Source organism: Hevea brasiliensis, chromosome 3 (genome assembly GCF_030052815.1).
Source record: "Hevea brasiliensis isolate MT/VB/25A 57/8 chromosome 3, ASM3005281v1, whole genome shotgun sequence".
Classification (NCBI taxonomy): Eukaryota; Viridiplantae; Streptophyta; class Magnoliopsida; order Malpighiales; family Euphorbiaceae; genus Hevea; species Hevea brasiliensis.
Window position 1 is genome coordinate 107,542,162 of NC_079495.1, and position 25,620 is coordinate 107,567,781.

At 32.4% G+C, this 25,620-nt stretch overlaps 5 protein-coding genes across 6 annotated transcripts; 4 read left to right on the forward strand and 1 right to left on the reverse strand.

Moving 5' to 3' along the window:
- The first annotated feature begins 346 nt into the window (after positions 1–346).
- On the forward strand, positions 347–1,821 carry LOC110662526 (phosphoenolpyruvate carboxylase kinase 2). Its single transcript, XM_021821513.2, has 2 exons — positions 347–1,195; positions 1,323–1,821. The coding sequence occupies exons 1-2, from the start codon at positions 412–414 to the stop codon at positions 1,367–1,369; spliced, it is 831 nt and encodes a 276-aa protein (XP_021677205.1). The 5' UTR covers positions 347–411; the 3' UTR covers positions 1,370–1,821.
- A 3,005-nt stretch (positions 1,822–4,826) lies between these two features.
- On the reverse strand, positions 4,827–12,647 carry LOC110662528 (serine/threonine-protein phosphatase PP1). 2 transcript variants are annotated; one of them, XM_021821514.2, is made up of 5 exons: positions 12,453–12,647; positions 12,109–12,305; positions 7,173–7,732; positions 6,524–6,796; positions 4,827–5,178 (listed from the first exon to the last, which is right to left on the reverse strand). In XM_021821514.2, exons 2-5 carry the CDS (start codon positions 12,281–12,283, stop codon positions 5,155–5,157), a joined length of 1,032 nt encoding a protein of 343 aa, XP_021677206.1. In that variant the 5' UTR covers positions 12,284–12,305; positions 12,453–12,647; the 3' UTR covers positions 4,827–5,154. The 2 variants fall into 2 exon arrangements, with proteins under 2 accessions (XP_021677206.1, XP_021677207.1); XM_021821515.2 differs by having other exon boundaries at positions 12,109–12,646.
- Positions 12,648–17,030: 4,383 nt separating this feature from the next.
- LOC110662529 (uncharacterized) lies at positions 17,031–20,057 on the forward strand. Its single transcript, XM_058143402.1, has 7 exons — positions 17,031–17,201; positions 17,922–17,994; positions 18,096–18,163; positions 18,267–18,317; positions 18,391–18,450; positions 18,535–18,968; positions 19,473–20,057. Exons 1-6 carry the CDS (start codon positions 17,031–17,033, stop codon positions 18,793–18,795), a joined length of 684 nt encoding a protein of 227 aa, XP_057999385.1. The 3' UTR covers positions 18,796–18,968; positions 19,473–20,057.
- Positions 20,058–22,355: 2,298 nt separating this feature from the next.
- Positions 22,356–24,015, forward strand: LOC131168889 (uncharacterized). The gene is made up of 2 exons (XM_058143403.1): positions 22,356–22,426; positions 23,212–24,015. The coding sequence occupies exon 2, from the start codon at positions 23,224–23,226 to the stop codon at positions 24,013–24,015; it is 792 nt and encodes a 263-aa protein (XP_057999386.1). The 5' UTR covers positions 22,356–22,426; positions 23,212–23,223.
- Positions 24,016–24,023: 8 nt separating this feature from the next.
- Positions 24,024–25,503, forward strand: LOC110662530 (uncharacterized). Its single transcript, XM_058143404.1, has 3 exons — positions 24,024–24,801; positions 24,883–25,260; positions 25,362–25,503. Exons 1-3 carry the CDS (start codon positions 24,584–24,586, stop codon positions 25,501–25,503), a joined length of 738 nt encoding a protein of 245 aa, XP_057999387.1. The 5' UTR covers positions 24,024–24,583.
- Positions 25,504–25,620: the final 117 nt, after the last annotated feature.

Genomic DNA, 25,620 nt, shown 5'->3' on the forward strand with positions numbered 1-25,620 from the left:
ACATTTAAATTAAAAAAAATTATTAAACATATTCGATATACTGAAAAATAATGTGTTCATTGCTTATAAAAAAATTAATTATTTTTTAAATTAAAAAATATGTGACTCATAATTTTATAAATAAAAATATATATAATTAAATAATTAAAAAATATTAAATATATCTAAATATATATCATCTCTCATGTGATATTTTCTAATAATTTGCCTTAAACTAATATATTTAAAAACTTGTGTTTTTAACCTTAAAACGGTCAAAAAATTAGAGAAACGTATTGAATATTCATTGGCTGTGCACTGCTCACCAACAACCGAATATTCCTTCCCTTCTCTCTATAAAATCCTTACTGAAGCCAACTTCTACTAAAACTTAACCAAAACCAAACCCACAAAACCCTACGATCACCGGAAATGTGCGATAACTTGAAGAACAACTATCACCTCTGCGAGGAGGTTGGCCGAGGCCGATTTGGCACCATCTCCCGCTGCTTCTCACCCATCAAGAACGACTTCTTCGCCTGTAAAACCATCGACAAGAACCTCCTCACCGATCCCACTGACCGCGAGTGTCTCCAGAACGAGGCCAAGATCATGACAATCTTGTCTCCGCATCCAAACATTGTTCAGATCCACGACGTCTATGATACCGATGAATCCCTCACCATGGTCATGGAGCTCTGCGAGCACTACACTCTCTATGATCGGATTATCAAGAGTAATGGCGGATTCTGCGAGGGCAAATCAGCTTCCATTATGAAACAGTTGTTAAATGCGATTGCCCATTGTCATAGATTCAATATCGTTCATAGGGATATTAAGCCGGATAACATATTGTTCGACTCGCGAAACAGGGTGAAATTGGCTGATTTTGGATCGGCTGATTGGCTGGGGGAGGAAAGAACAATGAGTGGTGTGGTGGGAACGCCGTATTATGTGGCGCCGGAGGTGGTGATGGGAAGGGAGTATAATGAGAAAGCTGATGTGTGGAGCGCTGGTGTCGTTTTATATGTGATGTTAGCTGGGATCCCGCCGTTTTACGGCGAGACTGTGGAGGAGACCTTCGAAGCGGTTATTAGAGGGAATCTGAGATTTCCGCCGAGGATATTTAGGACGGTTTCGCCTGCGGCGAAGGATCTATTGAGAAAGATGATTTGCAGAGATGTTTCTCGGCGATTCTCAGCTGAACAAGCGCTAAGTAAGCTCTCAATTCCATTTTTTCAAAGAAAATCCTTGTTTATTTGGTATTCTTTGAATTGGGTTTTCGATTCTGACATTAGTTCCGTAGTTCACACTCTGTTTTGCTCTGTTTGAATTAATGACAGGGCACCCATGGTTTGTAAGCGGAGGAGATACAATTTCAATGGACTGAACCGCCCTCAGGAAAACTAAGAAAATACAGCTGAAAGCAATAATAGCTTATCACTGTGTAGTCGTAATTGTACTTATCAGCCCCATAGGATCCAAGTGTCCTCTGTACAACTCGAAGCCCAATGAAGGGTACCTTCCAGAATTCCAGTTTTTCAAAGCCAGAGAAGGAGAAATCGACAAGTGCTTCACGTGATAAGCTCATCTACCGAGAAACTGAGCACTGACTTCTTGTCTCAGGCTTTTGTTTATGAGAATCTGGGAGTGTGTAAATATATAATGAAAAGACACAGAAGCCTATCTTTCATTTTTTTCCCTGCTTTTGCCCTGTTTTTTTTTTTTTTGGAGGAAGTGAGAAAGCAAAGAAGTATGTCCGAATAAATTGCTTTTGCCTGTGTATTTTCAGGTTTTGTTCTTTAATAATCTGAATGTTTCTCTTTTGATTGTGACTTGAAATCACCATGGAGCATGTTAAGATGGTTTGATCGTATAATTGAATTTGGGTGAAGTTGAACGTTTTTCACAACTTGAAGTCAATGGCTCAACGCTGAAGAAGCATAAACAGAAGCAAAACCATAGCATTTGACTTTTTTTGTAGTAACAGCATATGCTTTAATTTATGCCGTGTCTTCTTGTTTTCTGAGTTCTCTGCCTGTTTCCTGGCTTCATGGTTGGAATTTAACGAGTGTAATTGTCAAAGTTTCTAGACTAGAATTTCCAAAATATCCTATCAATTAAAAACGAGTAATTTGCATTTGAGCATTGACTAAGTGATATTAAAATTTTCATTTATGAATAAATTTTTATTTATATACTTTTTTAAGAATATAGAAAAAAAAAAGAAATTTAAAAAAAAATAATACTATAAGTCCTCCTTGGATTTGCATACAAGTAGACGAGAGATCAAAATATTAAATCATCCTGAAAAGAAAATATGAGAAAATGATATATGCATGAATTATTGTTACAAATATAATATTCTATATATGGGACCTGAGCAGACTTCCTCAAAAATAAAAATCAGGTGTGAAAGCTCTTTGATAGCTTATCATAGTTCCTAGTTTTGGGATCTATTTTTTTGCAGGTGACGCAGGACCAGCGGTAAGTACGGTAGATTTCTTTTCCCAATTCCCATGCTTTTCTCTTTAGGTATTTTAATTTGGAAAATAATTAAACTGTGCAACTTTTTGGCTAAGTTATATAAATAATATTTTAATTTAAAAATATATAATAATAAAGTATATAAATTTTAATTTGCTACTCTTTATATGATTTTTATTAATTAATTTTTTAATTATTTTTATTAATATAATATTTATTAGAAGAAAAAAATAATATTTTTTATTAATTTGATATTTATTAATAAAAAATAAACTTTTTTTTCCTTGCTCCTAATTCTGGTTATTCAATTTTATATTGATCGATACTTCAATAACTTATAACATGTTTATTTGAAGTTATTAATTCATAAAAATATTATTATTTTTTTAATTTAATAAATGTCATTTTAGTATTAAAAACGTAGAATCAACAATTAAAAATTATGAAGGCTTTATATTATTTAAATTAAAAATAATAAAATTTTATATTATAAATTAAAATTAAAATATTTTATTGTTATATGTCATTAAAATGAGATATTATATATATAATTTTCTCATTATTTTTTTTAATTTTATTATTATATATATATATATTTTTTATTTTTACAAGCTATTTTAATAAGCGTGTTAACCCATTAATTGCTTTCAAGAAAATAATTTATAAGTGAATTATCAAAACTCATTGCTTTTCTAAAAGCTCATTGCTTTCTTTATAATCAAGAAAATTAAAATTATATTTTATAAGTATTTTCCTTTTAACTCTTAACTTTTACCTATAAAATATATAGTAACATTTTGATTTTTAAAAACGTCTCATCCCCCAATTTAACTATTTTTAAATAATAAAATTAATTAGTATCAAAATTAAAGTAGAAAAAGCAAACTAATTGATTAGATATTAATTTATACATTCAACATTTTTAAATTTATTAAGTTATAAAAATTAAAAAATGAGATGAAATGTTTTTAAAATTGAGAATGTCATTAAATTTTTTTATAGAAGTAAAAAAAGGATAAAAGAAAATACAAAATACAAATCTTACAATGCAAGTGATCAGATTTGTTAAATTCATGAAAAATATTGTTCAAATAAAGAACTGATGTCCCATTACAAATATGACATGGAATCTTCGTGCTATTAATAAAGGACATTTTTTATTTTTTATTTTTTATTTTTTAAAAAATGAATGGGAATAATCAGATAATTTAAACACGTGATGGATAGGCTCCTCTAGATTAAGTTGAAATGTCGTTTTTTAAAAAAAAAGGGATAATTTTGAAGAGGAAGAAAAAAAAAAAAATAAAGATCACTAAAAGAGAGGAGAAATTAGAAGACGAGGAATCTATTTATTTAATTATTATTAATTAAAATTTAAATTTGATAATGTAATTATGCATAATGGTTTAAAATAAGAAATAAATTGTTTAAATAAAAGTTTGAATTTCGATATTCAAATCACATATATTTGTAAAACATTTCAAACCCATATTTAAGAATTTTTTTTTCCATATTTATAAAATCTAAATTCATATATTACTCATTTAAAGAAATTTATGCATTATTTAAAAAAATCTCATGTTTTAAATATTTATATTGTCATAATTAATGTTTAGACTTTTAAAAAATGAATAGAAATATTTTTAAATTTTAATTTTGTTATGCACTTTTATCAATTTAAGCATTAATTAAGAAAATGAAAAGAGGTGAATCAGAACTGAAGTGTTAATAATGGTAAAAATGATGAAATCAAGGATGAAATAGTAATTTATTCTGGTGGGTTTCAGAAAAAGAATTTTAAGATCCAACCATTAAAACTTCAACTCAATTCAGTTAGAATTGACAACATGAATTCTTGTCCTTCATTCTACGTAATTTAAGATTACACCATGAATTGGCTTTCTGTAGGTATTAATTACTGTTCAAGTGTGATCTCCTGGGAGAAAATTTCCATTCGTCTCAATGTAAAACATTTCAATCGTTTCCCCAGTTTAGTTTTATTTTCTTGCATCACAAACAAAATGGCAAAGAGCTCATAGAAAGTTGAATCCTGGAAACTGAACCACTGAAAAAATCCACTGTAAAAGAAAAATAAAACATTTTTTGGCGAGAACATTGCCAAAAAACAACCATAAAACTTCAGCAATCATGAAATGCTTGATTCCAATCCATTGCCTCGGAGGAGAAAAGATAAAACTGGATTACTAATTAGGTCATCTCATTACTTTCACCACGGTTTCTTCCTATTCAAAGGCGAGCTTGGCAAATCAAAAATTCAATCTTTCAAATTTAAAACAAAATGGAGCACAACGAAAAAAAGGCTAGACCAACTCCCTGCTGCCGGCCTTCAGTCACAAAAAGAGTAAAATGTTTTGGCATTCTTCATCATCTCAGAGATGAGCTAAACATTTAAAAATTAAGGGCAACATGGAAATAATTCATAGCAGCAAGTCTAGCAGCTATTAGTGTACAACCAGGAAGAGAAGGAGAACAGCCTTCTATCTTCATACCCAACTTTATAAAACGGGAAAATAGTCTTTCGCATTAGTTTTCTATTTTTCTCTCTTCCATTTTATACAATTTCAGCAAATTATATTGAAACTAAAATGGACCTCAAATTTCCTGTCATAACAATCTTGGTGTGCTCATGACCCAACTATGCTTGGACTCTAACCAGAAGTCTACTTGTCATACTTTTGCACCCAGGAATGACTGCATGGCGAAAAAGGATTGGTACAGTTACAAATAGAAGTAATCAACTATAACGTGCAATCATGCGTGGCACACATAGAAGGCAGGCACGAATCAGGCCAGTTCATTTGTCAAATATAAAAATGCAGCATATCCAACCCATCCAAGCAGAATACTCCAGACACGCAAATTTAAAGTTCTATGGAATTGAACAAGCAAAATTTTCCAAATTAAAAACTTCAAGGTATGTAACTTCTCAGTTCAAAAAAGGAGAAGATCCTAGTTTGAAAGTCCTTGCAAATCCAGTTGTTTCATGACATCCTTTGATTGTTTCTTCTCCACTGAACAACTCCACTTCCCTAAATTTCCTACCTAAAATATCTTTATCCAAAATGTCATATTCAGGTTATAGTTTCTTTTGCTACCACTCTTAACAACCTATTGCTAGGGTTAGACAATTATCTTTTGTTCTTTGTTAAACAATCATCTTTCATTCTTTCTCAACTTATCCAGTATAAATTTTTCAAAAAAAAAAAAGTACAAATATTCCCTTAATAAAAGGGGAAAAATCCTTATAGTAACTAGAGATTGTACTTCCTTTTCTCAGTGCACTGTTGCTTCAAGACTACATCCGTTAATTCTTAATATTCCACATTCAACTTAAAATTGTAGAAGAATGAACCAATACACTGGTTAAACTTAACAATTCATTCTAATGGGATAAAAGGAGAAAGCACATGCACAAATGATCAAAGAATGGAGTAACGATAAGCAATAATTTAAGAGAGGTAAATAAAACTAATATGACGTTCAAACTGTAAACCATGGTCAACTCACTGGGCATTATGTTCATAGTTAGGCTATAGGAGAACAGGAAATTAATCAGATAGCTTTAAGATCAAATGGTCAATGAGGCCTTGGTCTAGTGGTAAACCTAGCTATTGGTGAGGTCCAAGGTTCAAGTCCCACTAATGTTGGATTGATTGTATTTCCATATTCTTTGGATGTTTGTTTATGTTTGCTTTGAAAACGTGCTTTGACTTAGGCTAGTTCTACTTATAACTAACATGATTATGACAATGTATCTTGTATTCTGTCTCTTGACCAAAAAATAAAGCTTAGTTCAAATGTTGAAAAGAGAGAGAATACCATCACATGAGCCGAAGTATATAGAGTTTTACATATGAACTTCACCTCCTACCTACTTACTAAAGGAACACATGAAGTACTTATGATCCTCAACGATCACGGATTATCAAACATGAAAACTACAAACTTACGGGGCATTGCATCACACAATGTCAAGCATTTTAACAGTAAACTTTGGTGAAAATTTTCAATTGTGTTTTTGAAGGTTAGGCTTTACCTTTACTCCTGCTGGTGAGTTTCCAGGCTTGGCTGTAGTTGTACTCCCAAAAACACCAACGCCAGAAGTGTTTCCAGGCTTTGTTGTGGCAGTGCTCCCAAAGTTAAATTTTGACTTTTTATCAGCAGGCTTTAATATTTGGAAAGAGCACATTAGAGTCTCATCCACACTCATCATGGCACCAGCATTATCAAATTCCCCACAATAATTAGGCGCTGAAAATATAGTTACAAGTTGCCTGTTGGCAAAGAACTCATATCCATCCTCCACAACCTAAACAACACAGAAAATTCAGTTACAGAAGTGCTAGCAGCAATGAGAAAACATATCCCCAATGAGAACTCGAACTCATTGAAGGACTGCAAAGAATGGACAAGCAGAGCCATTACCACTTGGACATATGGAATTGACAGGGAGGAATATAGGACGCTAGAGGCTCAGATCTTATTGTAGATCATCAAATAAATTAGTCAACGGGCCTAAAAACTGTCCTAAAAATTAAGAACTATCACAAGATAACTAAATGACTTGTGAAAAGATACATCTATGGCTCCAGATTGTTTAATCTTGACAGCCTTAAAGTAATTGAGAGGATATGAATTTGAGTAGAAGACTGAAAAACAAATTAAACTAATATGGTAGGTAAAACCTGGTGAGCACGACAAATGAGATCCAAATCATGCTTCTCGAGAAACTCTGTCACTCTGTCAGGACCAAAGGTATATGAAACTCCCCTGTCATTCATTCCCCAACCTTGAACATCTTTACTGGGATCTGACCAGAGAAGATCACAAAGCAAACCTGTGTCTGGTACATCAGTGGGGCGTTGCAAGTTTCTAATCTCATCCAAATTATGCAGGTCAGGAGAAAGACCTCCATGCATGCAGAGAATCTTCTCATCAATTAGAGCTGCCACTGGCAAGCAATTAAAACATTCTGTGAATATCCTCCATAACCTAACATTAAATCTTCTCTTACACTCATCATAAAAACCATATATGCGGTTTATAGAAGCACATTCATGGTTTCCCCTCAAGAGGAAGAAGTTCTCAGGATATTTTATCTTGTATGCAAGGAGAAGACATATTGTCTCCAGACTTTGCTTGCCTCGATCAACATAATCCCCCAAAAACAAGTAGTTTGCATTCGGTGGTAATCCACCATATTCAAACAGCCTTAGAAGATCAGAATATTGACCATGGATGTCACCTGCATATAATAAACACCCCATCAGCAGATAGTTGCAAATTGTTTTCTTTTTTTTTTTTAAATAAAAGTTGACCCATTAACACATTCAGATGTTAATAACATTGCTATCATTCTCACCAATAAGCCAGTTCCATCATTTTCATGGCACACACAACATGAAAAAAAATTTCAAACCAAGATTTAATCACAAAATGTGCAAAACCCTTACTGATGTACCATTAATAAACAATAAATGAATGCAGCCAGAGACAATAAATATGAAGACAAGATAATGCATGAAGCAAACCAACTCAAACTTTTGAAGATCATAGGACATTTCCAACAAAATATTTAAGTGAACATTGTATAGCAAAAAATTCATCATCTTGCACATTATGGAGTCTGAGGTTTACTGAAGAGATTACTAAGGCACAAAAAACTACACCAGAGCAAATAATGTCATTACAGAATATTTTGGACATTCCTGCAATCTTGTTGGGATGCACACAATTACTTCAAAAATACTGTCTGTACACCAAAAATAAAATGAGAAAAATCTATATTTATAGCATAGCATCTTAAAGTTAGCCTATTAGACTCAAACAGAAGTCATGCCTCTACAAGTTTGGCTATATCAGTGTTGTTAGAATTGTACGATTTGACTTGAATCCCTCCCGAGTGATTTGAATTTATAGGACAAATCGCAAATATACATGAATCAGGAAAATCAATACGAATAGACCGACTCACCTTATTCTTTCCCTATTGCATTTTTAACAGTAAACAAATTTAAAAATCAAAATTTAACTTTAATCTTAGCAAGAAAGAACAATCAAACCCAGCCACAAGTAATCTGCACTAAGACTAAAATATAAAAAATATTAAAAAAAAAAATTTACATACAATAAATAAAACCAAATGACTCTTTATATATGATTCATCTATGTCCTCTACTATTTCGGAATTCTCCCACTATTCCAATGCTTCCCCAAGCTAATGGTGACTTGCCACGTACAATTATAACACTATCTTCCCTAGATTTTATAATTTATATTGTATTATTATATTATAAAGAGTTACGCATCTTTTATTGTTTAGTTTGTAATTGTATTATGCATTTCTTTTGGTTTTATTCGCCATATACTCTTAGATCTTGAGAAAGTTTAAAAGAAGGAGATAAAAAAAAAATCAAGAGAGACAAAGAGAAAGTGCGCTAAAACATCATACAAGATACTAATATGTCAACACTAACCAAATAGAAATGACAACAAAAGTAGAATCCATGATATAAGTCACACTCTGCAGATCAACAAACAGACTTTGTTTTACTATGTTAGGGGGCAAAAATGAATAGATGTCCAAATAAAAATATTCTAACACTCCACGTTAAGAGAAAACTGAACATGCAACTCTCGCCATTAATCAGTGAAAAGCGCACCCAGTGCATTCCAATAGTCATGTATTACAATTCACTCAGCACAGCCATTATAAACATTCCTATAATGCAAGTGCAACAAGTGGCCCAGTCAATTTCATGCATATCTTAGATATAAGGATACATCACTGAAAGACCCTTATTCTGTGATGACTATGACTCTATAAGACTGTATTTAATAACATTATCTAATGCAAAGCCAGCATTCTAGTTAAGTAATATGCTTCTATAAAACCTGGTCTACCTTACTCAGTTGTTAAAGTTTCAGTGCCGGGCGATGCGAGGCCAGGCAATGGCGCCTAACCTGGATGAGTCACATACTGCTTCCAAAAGGCGAGCCCCTTGGGCCAAAAGGCAAGAGGCGCCACCACAAGCAAATAATGTATATTTTTTGTTTTTTGTTTTTAATTTTTCAAACAGCAAAGATTAACCTAACCTAGCCTCTCCATTTTACACCACCCTGCTGGAGAACTCCATCAGACCACAACCTAACAGGTAATTTTCTCTCATCCTTCCTCTCTCTCTCTCTTTTTCCTCCCTCTCTCTCTCCTCTCCTCCTCTTCTCTTCTTCTCTCACGAGGCGCAGCAAAGCAGTACCTGCAAATACATTTTTTTTTATTTTTTTTTCTTTTTAATTTTTTTCTTTCTCTTCTCTCCTCCTTTTCTCTTCTTCTCTTACTCACGCCATCATCACTCCAGCAGGCAGCAGCACTTTATTTATTTTTTCTTTTTTTTTTTTGTTAGATGGGTATTGTGATATACTTTTTCTATGCACGTTGGGAATCATGAATTTTTATATTAAAAGTGCACGTGTTATTTTTTCTTTTTTTTTTTTTTTGTTAGATGGGTATTGTGATATACTTTTTCTATGCATGTTGGGAATCATGAATTTTTATATTAAAAGTGTGTGTGCGTTCGTGCGTGTGTGCGCGTGCGCGCATGTGTGTGTGCGTGTGTGCGTAATTGAGGCTATGGTGCCTCACTTCAAAAAGGCCTACACCTCGCCTCTTGCCTAAGACCATAGAGTCCCCTATTGCCTTAGTGTAGCCTCTCGCCTTAATAACACTGACCTTACTCAAATTGAATACAAGTCCTGTTATATTGCTTACCTTGATTTCTTTCCTAACCTATACAAACTCCTACATCCCAACGCATCAGACAACTGTACTGCACCAATGCATCTCAAATGAAGTTCTGGACATTTATAGGAAGTTTAAATATAGCAATAGAGCAATTAAACTAGATACATGCCATGTCAACATCATAAAATAATTAAAATTACCATAGATGACATTGTATCCCATGCATATAATAGCCAATTAACATTTATCTAAAGACAAATATTTTTTAGGAAAAATTCAGTGCATGTCAGGTATGCAACTGAACACCGCTTGAGCCTAGTTCAGGTGGTGGATGCATTGGGCAGAGATCACATGTTCAAGCCATGATACTCTCCTCCTCTACCATATAAAAAATAAAAAGTAATGATAGAAAACAATTATACCTATGCTGAAAATGAATTCATTGTCAAAAGTCAAAACATGAATAAATTTTATGCTGCTTAAAAATTAATTCCTATAACGCAAAATACTTGATCCACATTATCTATGAATAAACCGAAATCTGCAAAATAAAGACATACTTTACCTCAAGGCATTTGATGCATTAAAAAATGTAGATACAAAATAGATTTATAGCAAGTTCCCAATTAACCAATGAAGTTAACACAGACTTGAACTAATTAGTGAGGTTCTTCTAGCAATCCAAATAAAAATTATAAAACGAAAAAGGAAACCCAAAGGGTTAAGCAGTCCAAATAGTCAACACAAATTGGGTTCATATGAAGCTTACAAACACAGTAGAAGTTTGCATGTTCACTAACCACAAACTTGAAGTCACAAAACTAAATAATCAAAAACAGAACTAATCAATCATAACCCTGCTTCACAAGTCAATCCAAGAAACTGAGACCACTCGACAAATCATACAGGCATCAGAAAACACTATTAGCCCTGATGGGTTCACCTCATCAAAATATAAGCGTATACTGCCATGAAAACAATCAAACATGCTCAAATACAAGTGTGACCAGCTTACATATCACATTTTGAGCTGGCTTAGTGCTAGGTTCACTGAAAACACTGATTAGGCCAAAAACCAAAAACCGTAGCACAAATAGTGTAAATCACAATGGTTCATTTTAATGCAAATCTAGTCCAGTCAAGTTATGAAAACAATATTCTAAACTAAACAAATTATGAAATAAACAACTTAATTCATTAGGTAAATTAAAAAGTCCAACTTCTGTTTGCAGAAAACCAAGACAAATCTAGATGGCTTTGTTGGGGGACAACCATAGCTCACCAAAAAAGCACTTGAAAAAGCAGTACACTCCAAAAACAAAAATGGTCACAACTCACAAAGCATATTCCAATTCAAGCAATATAACCACACCCAAAACACGACATAGCCTCAATATAAACAGCACATAATCATCAATAGTTCAACTTAATGCATATTTTAGGTTCAATGGAGTTCAGCAGACAGCATCCAGAATGAGACAAAAGACTTCTGAATCAAACATAAAAACCAAACGTCCTTAAAAATAAAATACAAACAAGGGTCACGAAAAGCACTTAAAACACAGCAGGTGTACCAAATTAAAGCACAGACTAACCTTTAACACCAAAGGGGTTCGGCTTAAGCTATGTAAAATTTCATCTAAACAAAAAAAAAGGTGCCTAAAACACCGGCGGCTCATAGAAAGCAAAAAAATCCGAATGGGGTTATCCTAAATTTCATAAAATGAATTTCCAGTAAGAAATTAAGCCATAATTAAACTTAACCAACTACTAATAATCAGCGAAAAGAACACAAAAATAAAACCAAGGAACAGAAAACCCAATCAAACAAAATAAAATAAAATAGCATTCGATAATGGAAAAAGAGAAAAAAAAAGTACCACAAATCTTGATGGGTGCTTCAAGCTCCAACAAATTAGGCTGTTGCACGAAAATCTCTCTAGAAACGACACAAAGCTGCCGGATCTCGGCCTCCGACAACTGAACCTGCTTGCCGGGCTTGCCCCTCACCTCTAAAAGACGCCTGATAATATCATCGAGAACCGCTTGGTCCATTATCTGATACTATTTTGCACCGCTTAAAAAATAAAATAAAAAAAATCTTTTTTAGAGTCTCTAAAAATCAAAGGAGGAAGGAAAAAAAGTCAACGGGTTTATCTAATGGATGTGATAGAGAGATGGAAAAGCTGAGCGAGGAGACCGAAAAAGAGAGAGAGTAGCATGCCTTAGAGGGGATAGAGAAAATGGGGGTGGGGCTGTCGTTTTGTTAGGGGAGAAATGCCGTTTTACGAGGGTGAGAAGAAGCCTGAGACACGAGCTGTTTCTCGCGGTGAGAGTGAAGAGAAAATGGCAAGGGTTTTGCTTGGAAGTGGGCTGACTTGGACTTACGCAGAAATAAACACAGCCAACAGAGGATGGTGATTTACTGATTTTGGAGAATTTATATCCGATAATTATTGCACGTACTATAATTTATATGAATTGAATTTTATAAAATAATAATTACTTAATAAATTTTTAAATAATTTTAATAATTGTAATGATATTTTTCCAGTAAATAAATGTAATAATATATTATTCATTTTATGCTTTAATTTTCATTTAATTTTGATTCACATTTTAATTCATATATCATGTAGTTATTATTGTAAAAGAAGTTTGGTGTTAGCTTGACAGAATTTCTCAGTAAATGATCTGCGTTTAGGATATTATAAATAGATACAGTTATTAATTAGAGAATATTAAAATATAATTTAAAATTAAAATTAATAAATTTTAATTATAATAATAAAATAATTTTTTATAAAGATATATTTTCCCTGAATCTCCCACCAAACAGTAACAAAAAGATTCCTACACTAAACTAGCAGACAGATTTGATCAACAAAGACCATTAACAAGAACCGGATTGAGTGTAAGAGATTAAAACTGTTTTTTTAATAAAAATATTATTTTAAATATTTTTTAAAAAATAATTTAAAAAAATATTTTATTATTTAATATTATTATGATTAAAATTTATTAAATTTAATTTTAAATTATTTTTTAATATCTTAAATATTTTTAAAAATATAATATTATCAACAACAGTTTTAATAGTAATACCAAATAGACTCGAAGTCTGTGAGATAATTGAAGTTAATTTTTACTTATTAATAATATATTATTTAATATATCTTTTAATTATTTATTAATTATATAGTATTAAGCTGTGATTGATTTAGCAAGATTCAAATCCCTTTTATTATATGCCAAAATTTTAGTTTTTTTATTTTCTTAATATAATTTTAACTGGGGTTGGGCTATTAAATTTCACTGATTTAGAGAAATTTAATGTCATTAATTTAGCTTAATGTTCAGTGTTAATTTTCTATAAAAGATTCATAAGTATGGGGTTGTTTTACTCCATGGAAAGCTCTACATGGAAAAAAGCAGGTTTCTCTCATAGAAAATGGAAATCTAAATTTTAGGGATTATGACATTGACAAAAGGGATTTTGAAAAAAAAATTAATGTAATTGAGCAAAATGTTAAAAAAAATAAAATAAACTGTGTTAAGGTCTTAAGTTCGAATCTTTGTCTATTTTAAGGTTATTTTATTTATGATAAAAAATAGAGAGAGTTAGCTCCTCTAATAATTTTTTTTTATTACTATAAAAAGAAATGTTCATACAAATTTATAATTGCTCATTTTTTTCATATATTTAGGGAATTCCACAGATTGTAGAAATTACCAACTCAAGGTAAACACAAAGGGAAGGCAAAATTCAACATCTTTAGCCTAAATTTTCTATGAAAAATTAAAATTTCTGGAAAGGGGTAGGAAAATTTTAGAACGGTAGTTGGGAAATGAAGCAATTGGGTCACTTGGCTTGAAGCTATAAATTAATGGGTCCATGAAATTTATGTCCTATAATATTCTAGATTATACGAGCAAATTATAGTACAAAATTTGTCCCCTTTCATGTTTTGGTCAAGTAATAATCTATGAAAAGGACTTATTACCAAATTTGATTGAACCACTTGCCAACACTCTACAGTTTGAGCTCACATCATCTAATAATTCTAGCCATATATAAAATTAGTTCAGCAAAGATTTTTTTTATTGTTATATTGCTCATGATTAAATTTATGGCACACAGAAAAGTTAAAATATTATTTTAATAAATTTTCCTTAAAAAAATTCCCTATAAAAAATCTTAAAATTCCTGTATACCTAGAGCACTTTCAACGCCATTGGAAGCCAAAGATACAAAATGAAGAAATAAAATGATTAAAAAAAAAAAAACTCAATGGCCTTCACTGGAGGGTACTTGAATTGTTTTCAAGAAAGAAAACACGCTCACTCCAACCCACTCCTGACTGGCAAGAGTCTTCGCAATGGAAAATGTTAAGAGGCCAACACTCAAGCTTCACATTATAGCCATGCTGGTTGGGGTCCTCGGCCACAGACATGGCCTGGCAATATGTTTGTCAATTACTTTTGCACTTTCGTGAAGACCTCGAACAAGCCTACCATCATGAGCCACAGATTTTCTCAGGACTTGCTGCAATGCAGTCATGAGTAATCATGGACGGAGGTTTTGACTTTAAAATAAAAAAAATAGTAAAAAGATCCTTTTCATTTATCTTTGTAATGTGCATAAGAAATTAAAGAAGATCATTATAATATTAAAAGTATCAAATCAAAAGAAATCAGCCGCAACTGCCAAATAGCCCATCTCAAAAGACAACCTGAAGCACTGCCAACTCCTGATTCAGACTACGAAGAGAAAAGACAAGAAACTGATAACCCAGTGATGACCAGAGGAGGGAGAAGGAACCATGGGAATTACACCAACCCCTGCTTGCCCATGCACCAGCCATGGGCTTCACTTTTACAGTTGTTCGGACGGAGCCTTGCATGGTTTATTAATATATGATATCATTTTGTATTCTATGATTTTTATTATTATTATATTTAAAAGTATGATGTAATAGGATATAATAAATATAAAGATTATTAAAATATTTTTATTATTATTTTAAATATATAAAGAATTATTTTACTTTTACATTTTGAATTATTCAATTGATAAAATAGATAAAATAATTTAGGTATATAAAATAAAATCATTCACTAATAAATAAGAAAATAAACTCTAGAATTAAGTATCAGAAGAAAATCAAACCCAATTATCAATAAAAACTCATATTTGTGATGAATTTGAACTATACCAACACTTAAAATTAGTGATTAGAGCAAGAGTGAAGAGGAATATTAAAGTGTAATTGCTGACTTATCAAAACTTAAGAAGAGGTTGTGTAGAATTTGTGATGCGAGAGATAATGGATTGATATATATAATAAACTGAAAATTTTTTATTGAAAGGAGAGAGAAAAGATGATAAGGGGTAAGAAAAGTTTATAAATAAAAAGAACATAATATAATTAAAATTTTATAAATTATATAAATATAAAATTAAAAAATATAAAATTTTTAAACTATTTAAAACCACCAATATGATAGTTTAAAAATATGTGATAATGACTGAGAACCACCATTATACAATAACAATCTTCACAAATATAGGATTACCATTCCATGCATTTCAAACAAGGGGTTAGTTCATGGGATCAAACGCATTGAAGGCAGGTCATGGCCCGCTCCTATTCGAGATAAATCAGCCCTTCAACTTTTCAACTTGCGGAAATCTCGATAACCCAGTAATTACAGTTAACCGCCAACGATTTTTGTTTATTTGTTTATTTTTTTAAAGTGCGGAGATTTCTTGCTAGGAATTTGGAAAAGAAGAGAAGAAAAAGGTTGGATTTTTGGTGATTGAGAGACTTGATTTTCTTCTCAACTTTGAATTTCACTCAGCCAAATTTTTTATTTTTAATGGTAATTGTTATCTTTCCTACAATTCTTTTTCTCACTATTGGCCTCCTCGGTCCTGGCCTTCTTCTATTTTTTATCTTTTAGGTTAATTTATCACAGACAAGCGAATGCTCCACTGCCTTATTGATGACGGTGGTAGCAACTTCTTCCCTTTTCATACTGTCTAGATTTGGCTTGTTTTTACATCAGGCAATTCAATGCTGTGAAAACCATGCGATTAGGAAGAAGTGTAGCAAATAAAATTTGTCTTGTCTGACCATTCAATGAAATTTTATTAGGCTGTGACTTAGCAAGGGAAGAGTATGAGGTGTTGATGTCAGCCCACTTTCGTGCACTATCCCATTATAGCAGTAATTTTGAAAAGTTCTCTAATGAATCTTTATTCAGTTATTAAATGTTTTTTCTGTTACTTGATTTAATCTTTTGAATTCCAGATTTGTTTGCAAAATGCTTTTCCTTTCTTTATTATGTGTCTTTGGAATTTTAGGTAATAACTATATTTTGAAAAACCTGTAAAATAATAAACGTGTATGGAGAAATCTTATTCTAGTTGAGTTTGGACTGGAATCTTTGTATTTAGAGAGAAGTCAATGCAGAAATTGGGACTGTGAGATTTAGAATTATCGTGTAATAAATACTCCAAGAGTGATTCGTTGAAACCTAAATGTTTTTTATTTCACATAAGATTAAAGCATAAACTGCTGAACTCCATTGAAACATTATCACTTTGGTTTCAATTCAGTGCCTGCATTTCCATAATTGGTGCATATAGAGATTTAAATTAAAAGCTACAAGTAGTTTGAGCAGAATGGCCATGAGATAATTAATTCATTTAAGGTGGAGCATTGGATTCATATTTAACATTACAATGTATAGTGCATCCTCCTTTCCTTTTTGAAGATTTTATTAATTTTAACAAATCATGTCTCGCCTTTTGAAGGCCGCTTGGATTCATGCTGCAAGTAAAGTTCCAGAGGAAACTACGATCAAAGCAATGGAGGAATTTTATAGGGAAATCTATGCAGTGAATGGCATCACTGAAATTAATTTTCCGGAACATTATCCTGTTTCAAGACCTTTAGATATGGTTTTGGTATCTTTCAAGACTTTATTGTTGTTTGGTTGATTTATTTATTTTGGCTTGCTGATGTCAACTGGATTATTCTTTGTTTCTGTGGGTACTGTATGACCGGCTTCTTGCTGTATTCATTATTTTATTTTCCTTCTATCCAATAAGTGTTGTGCCTTTTTACCACATTTAGTATACGTACCAAACTTGGAATTTACTCAGAGTTGCAGGGTTAATTACTTAATTTAAGTTTACTTTTAAAATCATGCATTAGGTCTACCACCATTAGTGTTCATCTTGTGTCCTAGATTTGTGCAGCTTTTTACTAATGAGGGGATTAATTTGTAGAATAGGTTGGTGGAAAAATTAGAAGTGGTTATAATGGTGCTTCCACCATGGCCAAAGACTCTACATTGATTTTCTAGGCATGTAGGTAATTGCGTTGGCATCAACCAAATATTCAATTGGTTTGTAGGCTGGGCAGTTCTAAGTGGACCTTATTCATCCAGGTTGATGGTGACTTAGTGTGTGCATGCATACATGATGCCAATGAATGTGGTGAACACAGCCTGCTAGGCTTAGGTTAGGACAACTAGTACTCGGACCATATTGGACTATCGTCTATAAAATCAAGCCTCTAGGTCAGATATTATTGACATGGTCTCCTCTGCTCTTTACCTATAATATTGTTTTTCTTAATTCATGACTTGAAACGCTAAAATAGGTTTTGATGAGCTGAAATAGAGATACCTTTGTTTCTTTGCCATTGTTTCAATCTTGGAATTTAGACTAAAGAAAACCCTGAATTTACAAAACAGTGGAAGTATTTTGGGAGCATTCTTAAGATGATTTTCTTAATTTTGGCTTTTCTTAATTCCAAAATTTTGTTAATTTATAATTTATTCATATATTATATAGGATGTGTTGAAGTGGTTGGCTGTGTAAGATGTGAAGAACTAGCAAGCTGGGAGGCAGTACCTGAAGGGGTGGGTAAACTAGTTTTTCAGACTTTTTATTATCCCTGCACTTTATTCAATTGATGATCATGTGTGCCACATTGATTAATTTGGATCATTTCTTCTCCTACAGGCAAGGTTGGAAGGACAAACAGATTTTTGCTGGATTTGTGAACAGCCACAGGTGTGCCATTTGCACTGGCCATATCTTTGTAAGAATACTTGTGCATTAATTAACTGCTCCTCACCTGATGCAGACGTTGCTATTTCCATTTGAGATGCGAGGCCATCAAGGTGTTTATAACTTGGAAAAGAAGGTATTTCTTGAGCAAAAAGTTAATGCATCTGTCCCTTTTTTGCGATGCAAATTTATTATTGGATTAGTATTTTGCCTTTGACAGATATATGAAGCTGCTGTTAGAGGTCTCATTCCAGTTAAAGGCCCAATGCCTGTAAAATTTCCCCTTCCAAATCCTCATGATCCTTTTTCCTTAAAACCAGGGTCTATTTCAGTGCTATTCCCTGAGAAAGCTTCTGAAGTGGAGAAATCATCAAGTCTCACAGCAGCCATTGCTGTTGCATGTGCAGCAGCTACTCAATTCAACATGAAAGATCAAGATCTCCTAGCAAATACTGTCCAGATTAACAATTTTAAGAAGTGACCAAGTGAACAGCAAACCTTTGGAAGAACATAAAAAGCTTATATGAAGTCTCCTATGTCATACCTTCAGTGTCAAATGAGGCAGAACAAAGCAATCTCATCAAGTGTGAGGAAAGCAGTTGCCAAAGTCGAATGCGTACAGATATGAAACAGCTTCCTGGAGCTCCTGCTAAGGTGTGAATCCTACTCCTTTAACCTATATTCATTGGTAGTACTTTTTTCCTCAAGTTCTTAATAATTTTGTTCTATGATCTGTAACAGGCTGTTGTATCTAATTCTTAAGACTCAATGCAAGTCCAAATTCATTTGGACTCATGTTTGGTCATGATAAAAATTATAGGTATTGGATCTAGATGCTCTTCTGCTAGTTCAGATTACCTTGAAAGGGTTCTAATTGGATCTCTCTCTGAGTTTTGTTTAATTTTTTTTTTTTTTTTTTTGGTGGGACTTGTGTTGTTCTATTCCTGTGTCATAAGGTCTATTGTGCATATGCTATATTGTTTAAGTGAATGGAAACATGTGATACAAGCAAAACCTATCTGACCTCAGGCTTGTCTTGCAAGTTACATTGCCCAAGAAATATATATCAAATAATTTTTCTGGATGAAGTTTTAGGCTTGTTTGTTGATTGATTAAAATTGAGGTCAGCATCTAATTCACATTGGTCTCTATATGCAGTATGGAGAAGTGGATATCACTGATGAGAGTCAACTGTAACCATTCTCATGCATAAAGAAAGGCTGCTCTGTATGCACAAGGCTCTCTGCTGTGTAAGGGTCAGGAACTCCTAGTCTATTAAGGAGCAACCTTAAATGGAAAATTGGAACTTGGTTGAGAACAAAGTAAATGCTTTCTGAAAGAAACAGAAGACAGAAAAACAGACTTCGTTAATTTTCATATGATTGGTGATTCAGTGTCCATTATTTGACAAGTCTCATCTTTGGATTTCTAGATTTTTTTGCTGCTGCTGTTAGAGGGCTGAAGCCATCCTGAATTCACGTTGGTTGCTATGGGAATAAGTTTTGAACACTAACACAAGTGACATGTAGTTCATTTTTGTTGCAAAAATTCAAGTCAGCCTCCCATTAGTTGAATATTACTGACTAGCTTGTTACTTTTTGTTGTATTTTATTCTTAGCACCTGTACACTAATTATTAACATATTTGGATTGAAACTAGCTCATACTGTGCTCATAGAATTGTGGTAAGAGGCTGGAAATTTTTTTTTAAATATTATTAAAAAAGTAATATGAAAAAAGTTAATTATTTTAGAGTTTTTATTATTAAAATGTCTTATATTTAATTTTAAATTAATTTTTAATACTTTTAATATATTTTATTTTATTTTTCTCATCAATAATTATAACAGAAATGTTAAACTGAAATTTATTATGGTAAACCATATATTGGAATTGAGATTATCTAGGTCAATAAAACCCGCAAGGGACGTGTCAAAGACTCTTTAAGCATTTCAGAATATTGAATGAATGGGCTCTGAAATGACAACCCGACAACTCTTGATAAGTTTCGTTGACGGATTTGTAATCATCTCATAATCAATTCGTCTAAATCCACGGGTTGCTGCTTTCACCTACTACGTACTGACTTCCATTAATGCTTTTCTCCGAGTCTTATTAAATTTTTTTCTTTGGTATAATTCACTGAGAGTAGAACTCAAGACCATATAATTCTGGAGGAGAACTCCAGAATTAGGTATTTTGTTTTGATTTTTTAAACAGGAACCAACAATGGAAGTTACCTGGTATTTGCTTGCTTTCCTCTTGATCCATGGGCTGCTCCTTAGTAGTTGTGAAGGGAAGGCCCTTGAATGGGAATCCCCTTCTACTGAATTTTCTCATCATCTTTACAAGCTGAAGGTGTTGACCAGAAGGCCGGTTCATAGAATATCACCACCACCACCTCCTAAGCTTAACAATCGTCCTCAACAGAAGCCGCCTAGACTACAACCGCCATTACCATCACCACCGCCACCCTCACCCTACCCAATATAATCACCTTCATATTGACGCTATATTTTTCTTGGTTCAGAAGCTTCTTTGTGTTGAAATCTGATTCAAAAAATAGTGAAAATTAGACTTTGTCTTTGATGTTAGTTTTAGCTGTAGATTCTTGCTCCTTAATTTTCTGTCTTCAGTTGATAGAATGAATCTAGAAGTATTGGCAATAATATCTGATGTTAGTTGAGATTTTTTCAGCCTTTTCAGTTTGCTTGTGCACTTTCAGTTCTGGAATAAATAGCAGATAGCTTCAATTTCTGCATTTCTTTATCTTATTTCCTTTTCTGCAATTTCTTATGCCCTGTTGCTTAAATTCTCAACATTTGTTCTGTTCAGATTAGTTTTTCTTTTCCAGATTTTTAATTTACTCATATTTATTAGTTTAGTTGTCTATTGGGGATCGTCGTGAAATCAATTGACACTATAAATATGAATGGAGTAAAGATGCAGAAAATTGGTTGAAATGGTCAGTGATAAATAAATAGTATGAAGAATGATGGGATCCAAACTATTCATCTTGTTCAGCAATTGGAATTTTCAGGTCATAGTTTTTCACATTCATCTGGATCTTCATCAACTATTTACATGACTGCAACTCATATATACTTTAGTTTCTGGGTCTTCCTTGGAAATTATTCTGTGGTTTTATTTATTTATTTTCAAGATCCTAACATTCTTTAGCAAAGTAACAACCCTACCATCATGAGCCACAGATTTTCTCAGGACTTGCTGCAATGCACTCATGAGGAATCATGAAAGGGCGGTTTTGACTTGTTTTTTTTTTAAAAAAAAAAATAGTAAAAACATCCTTTTCATTTATCTTTGTAATCTGCGTAAGAAATTAAAGAAGATCATTATAATATTAAAAGTATAAAACCAAAAGAAATCGGCCATAACTGCCAAATAGCCTATCTCAAAAGACAACCTGAAACACTGTCAACTGCTGATTCCGACTACGAAAAGAAAAGACAAGAAACTGATAACCCAGTGATGAGCAGTTGATAAGTGTATAATTTATTAATTTTATTCTCATTACATTTAGTATTTTTAGTGTATTTTTATGCATAATTCAGTTGATTAAAGTATGTTTATTATTTAGACATATTTTTAGATAATTATTGGAATAATTGTGTTAAATGCTATGTAGCACGGAAACGGCTCCGAGTGCCGTTTCCCAGTGTCGGAAACGTTTTCGACGGAGAAACGAACTGACACGGCTCGGAAACGTTTCCGGGCCGTTTCCGAAAATATTGAAAATCAGAAACGCGTTTCCGTTGCGGAAACGCGTTTCTTTAAAGAAAATTAAAAAAAAAGAAAAAAGAAAAAAAGAAAAATGGGTAGGTTAAAATCGATTACTTCACACTCGCAGTTCACAACATTCACCAACAACAGAAAAGAAAGAAGAAGAAAAAGAAAAAGAAAAGGAAAAGAGGTACCTTCAAGGCTTCAACGGCAGTCGACACTCGGCAGCATCGGGTAAGAATCGCAACACCACATTTCTCTTCTTTTCTCTTTGATCTGCCATATTAACTCTTTTCTCTCTTATCAACCCTCAACAGAAGAAGAAGAAGAAGAAGAAGCAGAAGAAGAAGCAGCAGCAGCCGATTCTCCCAGGTAAGTGGCGTTTCCCTTTTTTTTTTTTTCCTTCCCGATTTCCCGATTGTGAAATGAATGAGGGCTGGGCTGAATAATTAGGTTTATTATATTGGGGTGGTTTTATTAATTTATTATTATTTAATTTATTATTTTCTTTATTATTAATTTATTATTTTTCTTTTCTAATTTTTTTGTAAAATAATTTTATCAAGCAATTTTTATTAATTAATTATAATTTTATTCTATTAATTAATCATAAATTTATCATATTTAATATCAATTTTTTTTCTCTAAATGTATATTCCATAATTAGATTTTTCTCAAACTAAATTTGAGGAGTTATCATAAATATTTTTTTTTTTTAAAAAGATAAAAAAAATTTTCCCAAATTCACTAAAAATTTTCAAGATTTGCCATATTTTTACAATCAACATTTTGAAGGAAATTAAGGACAAATGTAAATATATTTTTAAAGTTATTTTTAAAATTATAAAATTTCAAGTTTAAATTCTAATTAATGATAAATAAAAAAAATTCCAACATTCAAAATTTGTATTTTATATTAATATATTTTATATTTTTGTAATAGTTTATATATAATGTGTTTAATATAATTTGTTTTAATGTATCGTTATATTATATATTAAAATTTTTCATAATATAGTCAATTTATTCAATTCTATTATTTAATTTTTTAATCATTTAATATATAATTTACATTGTGCTTTAATCCTTAGTATATAATTTGTTTAAATAATTTGTAAATTGTATAAAATTGCATTTTCTTTTTGTCATTTTGATAGGACAATATTTGAATGGATTCTTCAAACTCAAATTCTCCCCAAGCAAATAGCACTAGTGGCACTTCTTCAAAAACTAGGGAGGAAGAATTTAATCCTCTGTGGAGATATGTAACTAAACTAGAGAAAACTGGAGAAGGAGGGGGTAATTGTAAATGGATATGCAATTTTTGTGGACAAGAAAAGCAAGGGACTTATACTAGAGTGGGAGCTCATTTATTGAAAATCACTGGAAAAAGGATTGGTGTGTGTAAAAAAGTGATGAATGATAGTATTTCTGAAATGAGGAAACAGGAGGATGAGGCAACAAACAAAATTACCAATTCACAATCTAGGCGAGTTTCTTTGCCTATTAGTATAACTTCTGTTCCTTCATTGAATATAACTGAACCAAGTATTTCAGCAGCTTTGAAGAAAAGAAGAGTTAATGATTCTCCTCTTGGTAGAGCTTTTGACTTGCAAACTAGAGCTCAATTAGATGCAGAGATTGCTAGAATGTTCTACACTGGGGGTCTACCTTTTAATTTTGCTAGAAATCCTTATTATGTGAGTTCTTATTCTTTTGCTGCTAATCATGTTTTGGGTGGTTATGTGCCGCCTGGTTATAACAAATTGAGAACCACATTACTTCAGCAAGAAAAAGCAAATGTAGAGAGGTTGCTTGAACCAATTAAAAGTACTTGGTTAGAAAAGGGTGTTAGTATTGTGAGTGATGGATGGAGTGATCCCCATAGGAGGCCTTTGATTAATTTTATGGTTGTTTCTGAGTCTGGCCCCATGTTTATCAAATCAGAGATTGTTACGTGAAGTGAAAGATAAGCAATTTATTGCTAATTTGATAAAAGAAGTAATTGATGAGGTGGGTCATCAAAAAGTGGTACAAGTCATTACTGATAATGCTTCAAATTGTAAAGGTGCTGGAGAAATCATTGAGGGAGTGTTTCCACATATTTATTGGACTCCTTGTGTTGTGCACACTTTTAATCTTGCTTTGAAGAATATATTTGCAGCAAAAAATTTGGAAACTAATTAAGAAACTTATGATGTGTGTCACTGGATCACTGAAATCCATGGGGATGCTTTGCAAATCAAGAATTTTATAATGAATCATTCCATGAGGCTTGCAATTTATAATCGGTTTAGCCCTTTGAAATTGCTTTCAGTTGCTGACACTCGTTTTGCTTCTATTGTTGTGATGCTTAAAAGATTTAAACTTATTAGGTGTGCTTTAGAAGCAATGGTTATGAGTGATCAATGGGCACAATACCGAGAAGATGACCAAGGCAAAGCTAGATTTGTTCGTAATAAAGTGGTAGATGAGGATTGGTGGTAAAAGGTTGATTACATCATTGCTTTTACTGGGCCCATTTATGACATGATCAGAGTTTGTGACACAGACAAACCATGCCTTCATTTGGTTTATGAGTTGTGGGATTCTATGATTGAAAAGGTGAAGCAAGTTATTTTTGATCATGAAGGAAAGCAAGCAGATGGGTTTTCTCCTTTTTATTATGTGGTTCATCGAATTCTTGTTGATTATTGGGCAAAGAGCAACACTCCCCTTCATTGTTTAGCCCATTCATTAAATCCAAGGTAAATTTCTAACTTACATACTCATCTTCTTGTTCTAATTTTTTTTTATTATTTTCTGAATTTATTTTCTTATTTTTGAAGATTTTATAATGAAAAATTGCTTCAAGAGGGAGAAGGTAGAGTGCCTCCTCATATGGATGGAGAAGTATCAACTGAGAGAATTAAATGCTTTAGGAGGATTTTTTCTAATGAAGATGAGCGAATTAGAGCAAATGATGAATTTGCAAATTTTTCTTTGAAAAGTGGACCTTTTGCTGATCCTGATTCTATTAGAAGTATGTATGTTACAGATCCTAGGAAATGGTGGGCATGTTTTGGTTCTAATGCACATTTACTTCAAAGGTTGGCTTTTAAAGTGCTTGGACAACCTACTTCCTCCTCTTGTTGTGAAAGAAATTGGAGTATTTATTCCTTCATTCATTCATGCAGAAGGAATAAATTAACTCCAAAACGGACTTGGTTTTTATCCATAATAATCTTCGTCTTCTGTCCAGAAACTCCTCCCAATATTATGATGAGAAGACAAAATTGTGGGATGTTGGTGGTGATCAATTTGGAAGTATGGAAGATGTGGGAGTTCTTGAATTTGCCAACCTTTCATTGGATGAACCAGAGTTAGAGTCTGTTTTGTTTGATGAAAATGCAACTACAAGCATGGAAAAGGAGAATGAGAAAGACAGTGAAGTTGAGGAAATGTTATAAATTTTATTATCTTTTCTTTTTTAACATTTGAATGTGTTGTAGTTGATATTTATTTCTTATAAGTATGAAACTTCTAAATATGTATTTTTATAGTTGAATTTAAATGTTGATTTGAAC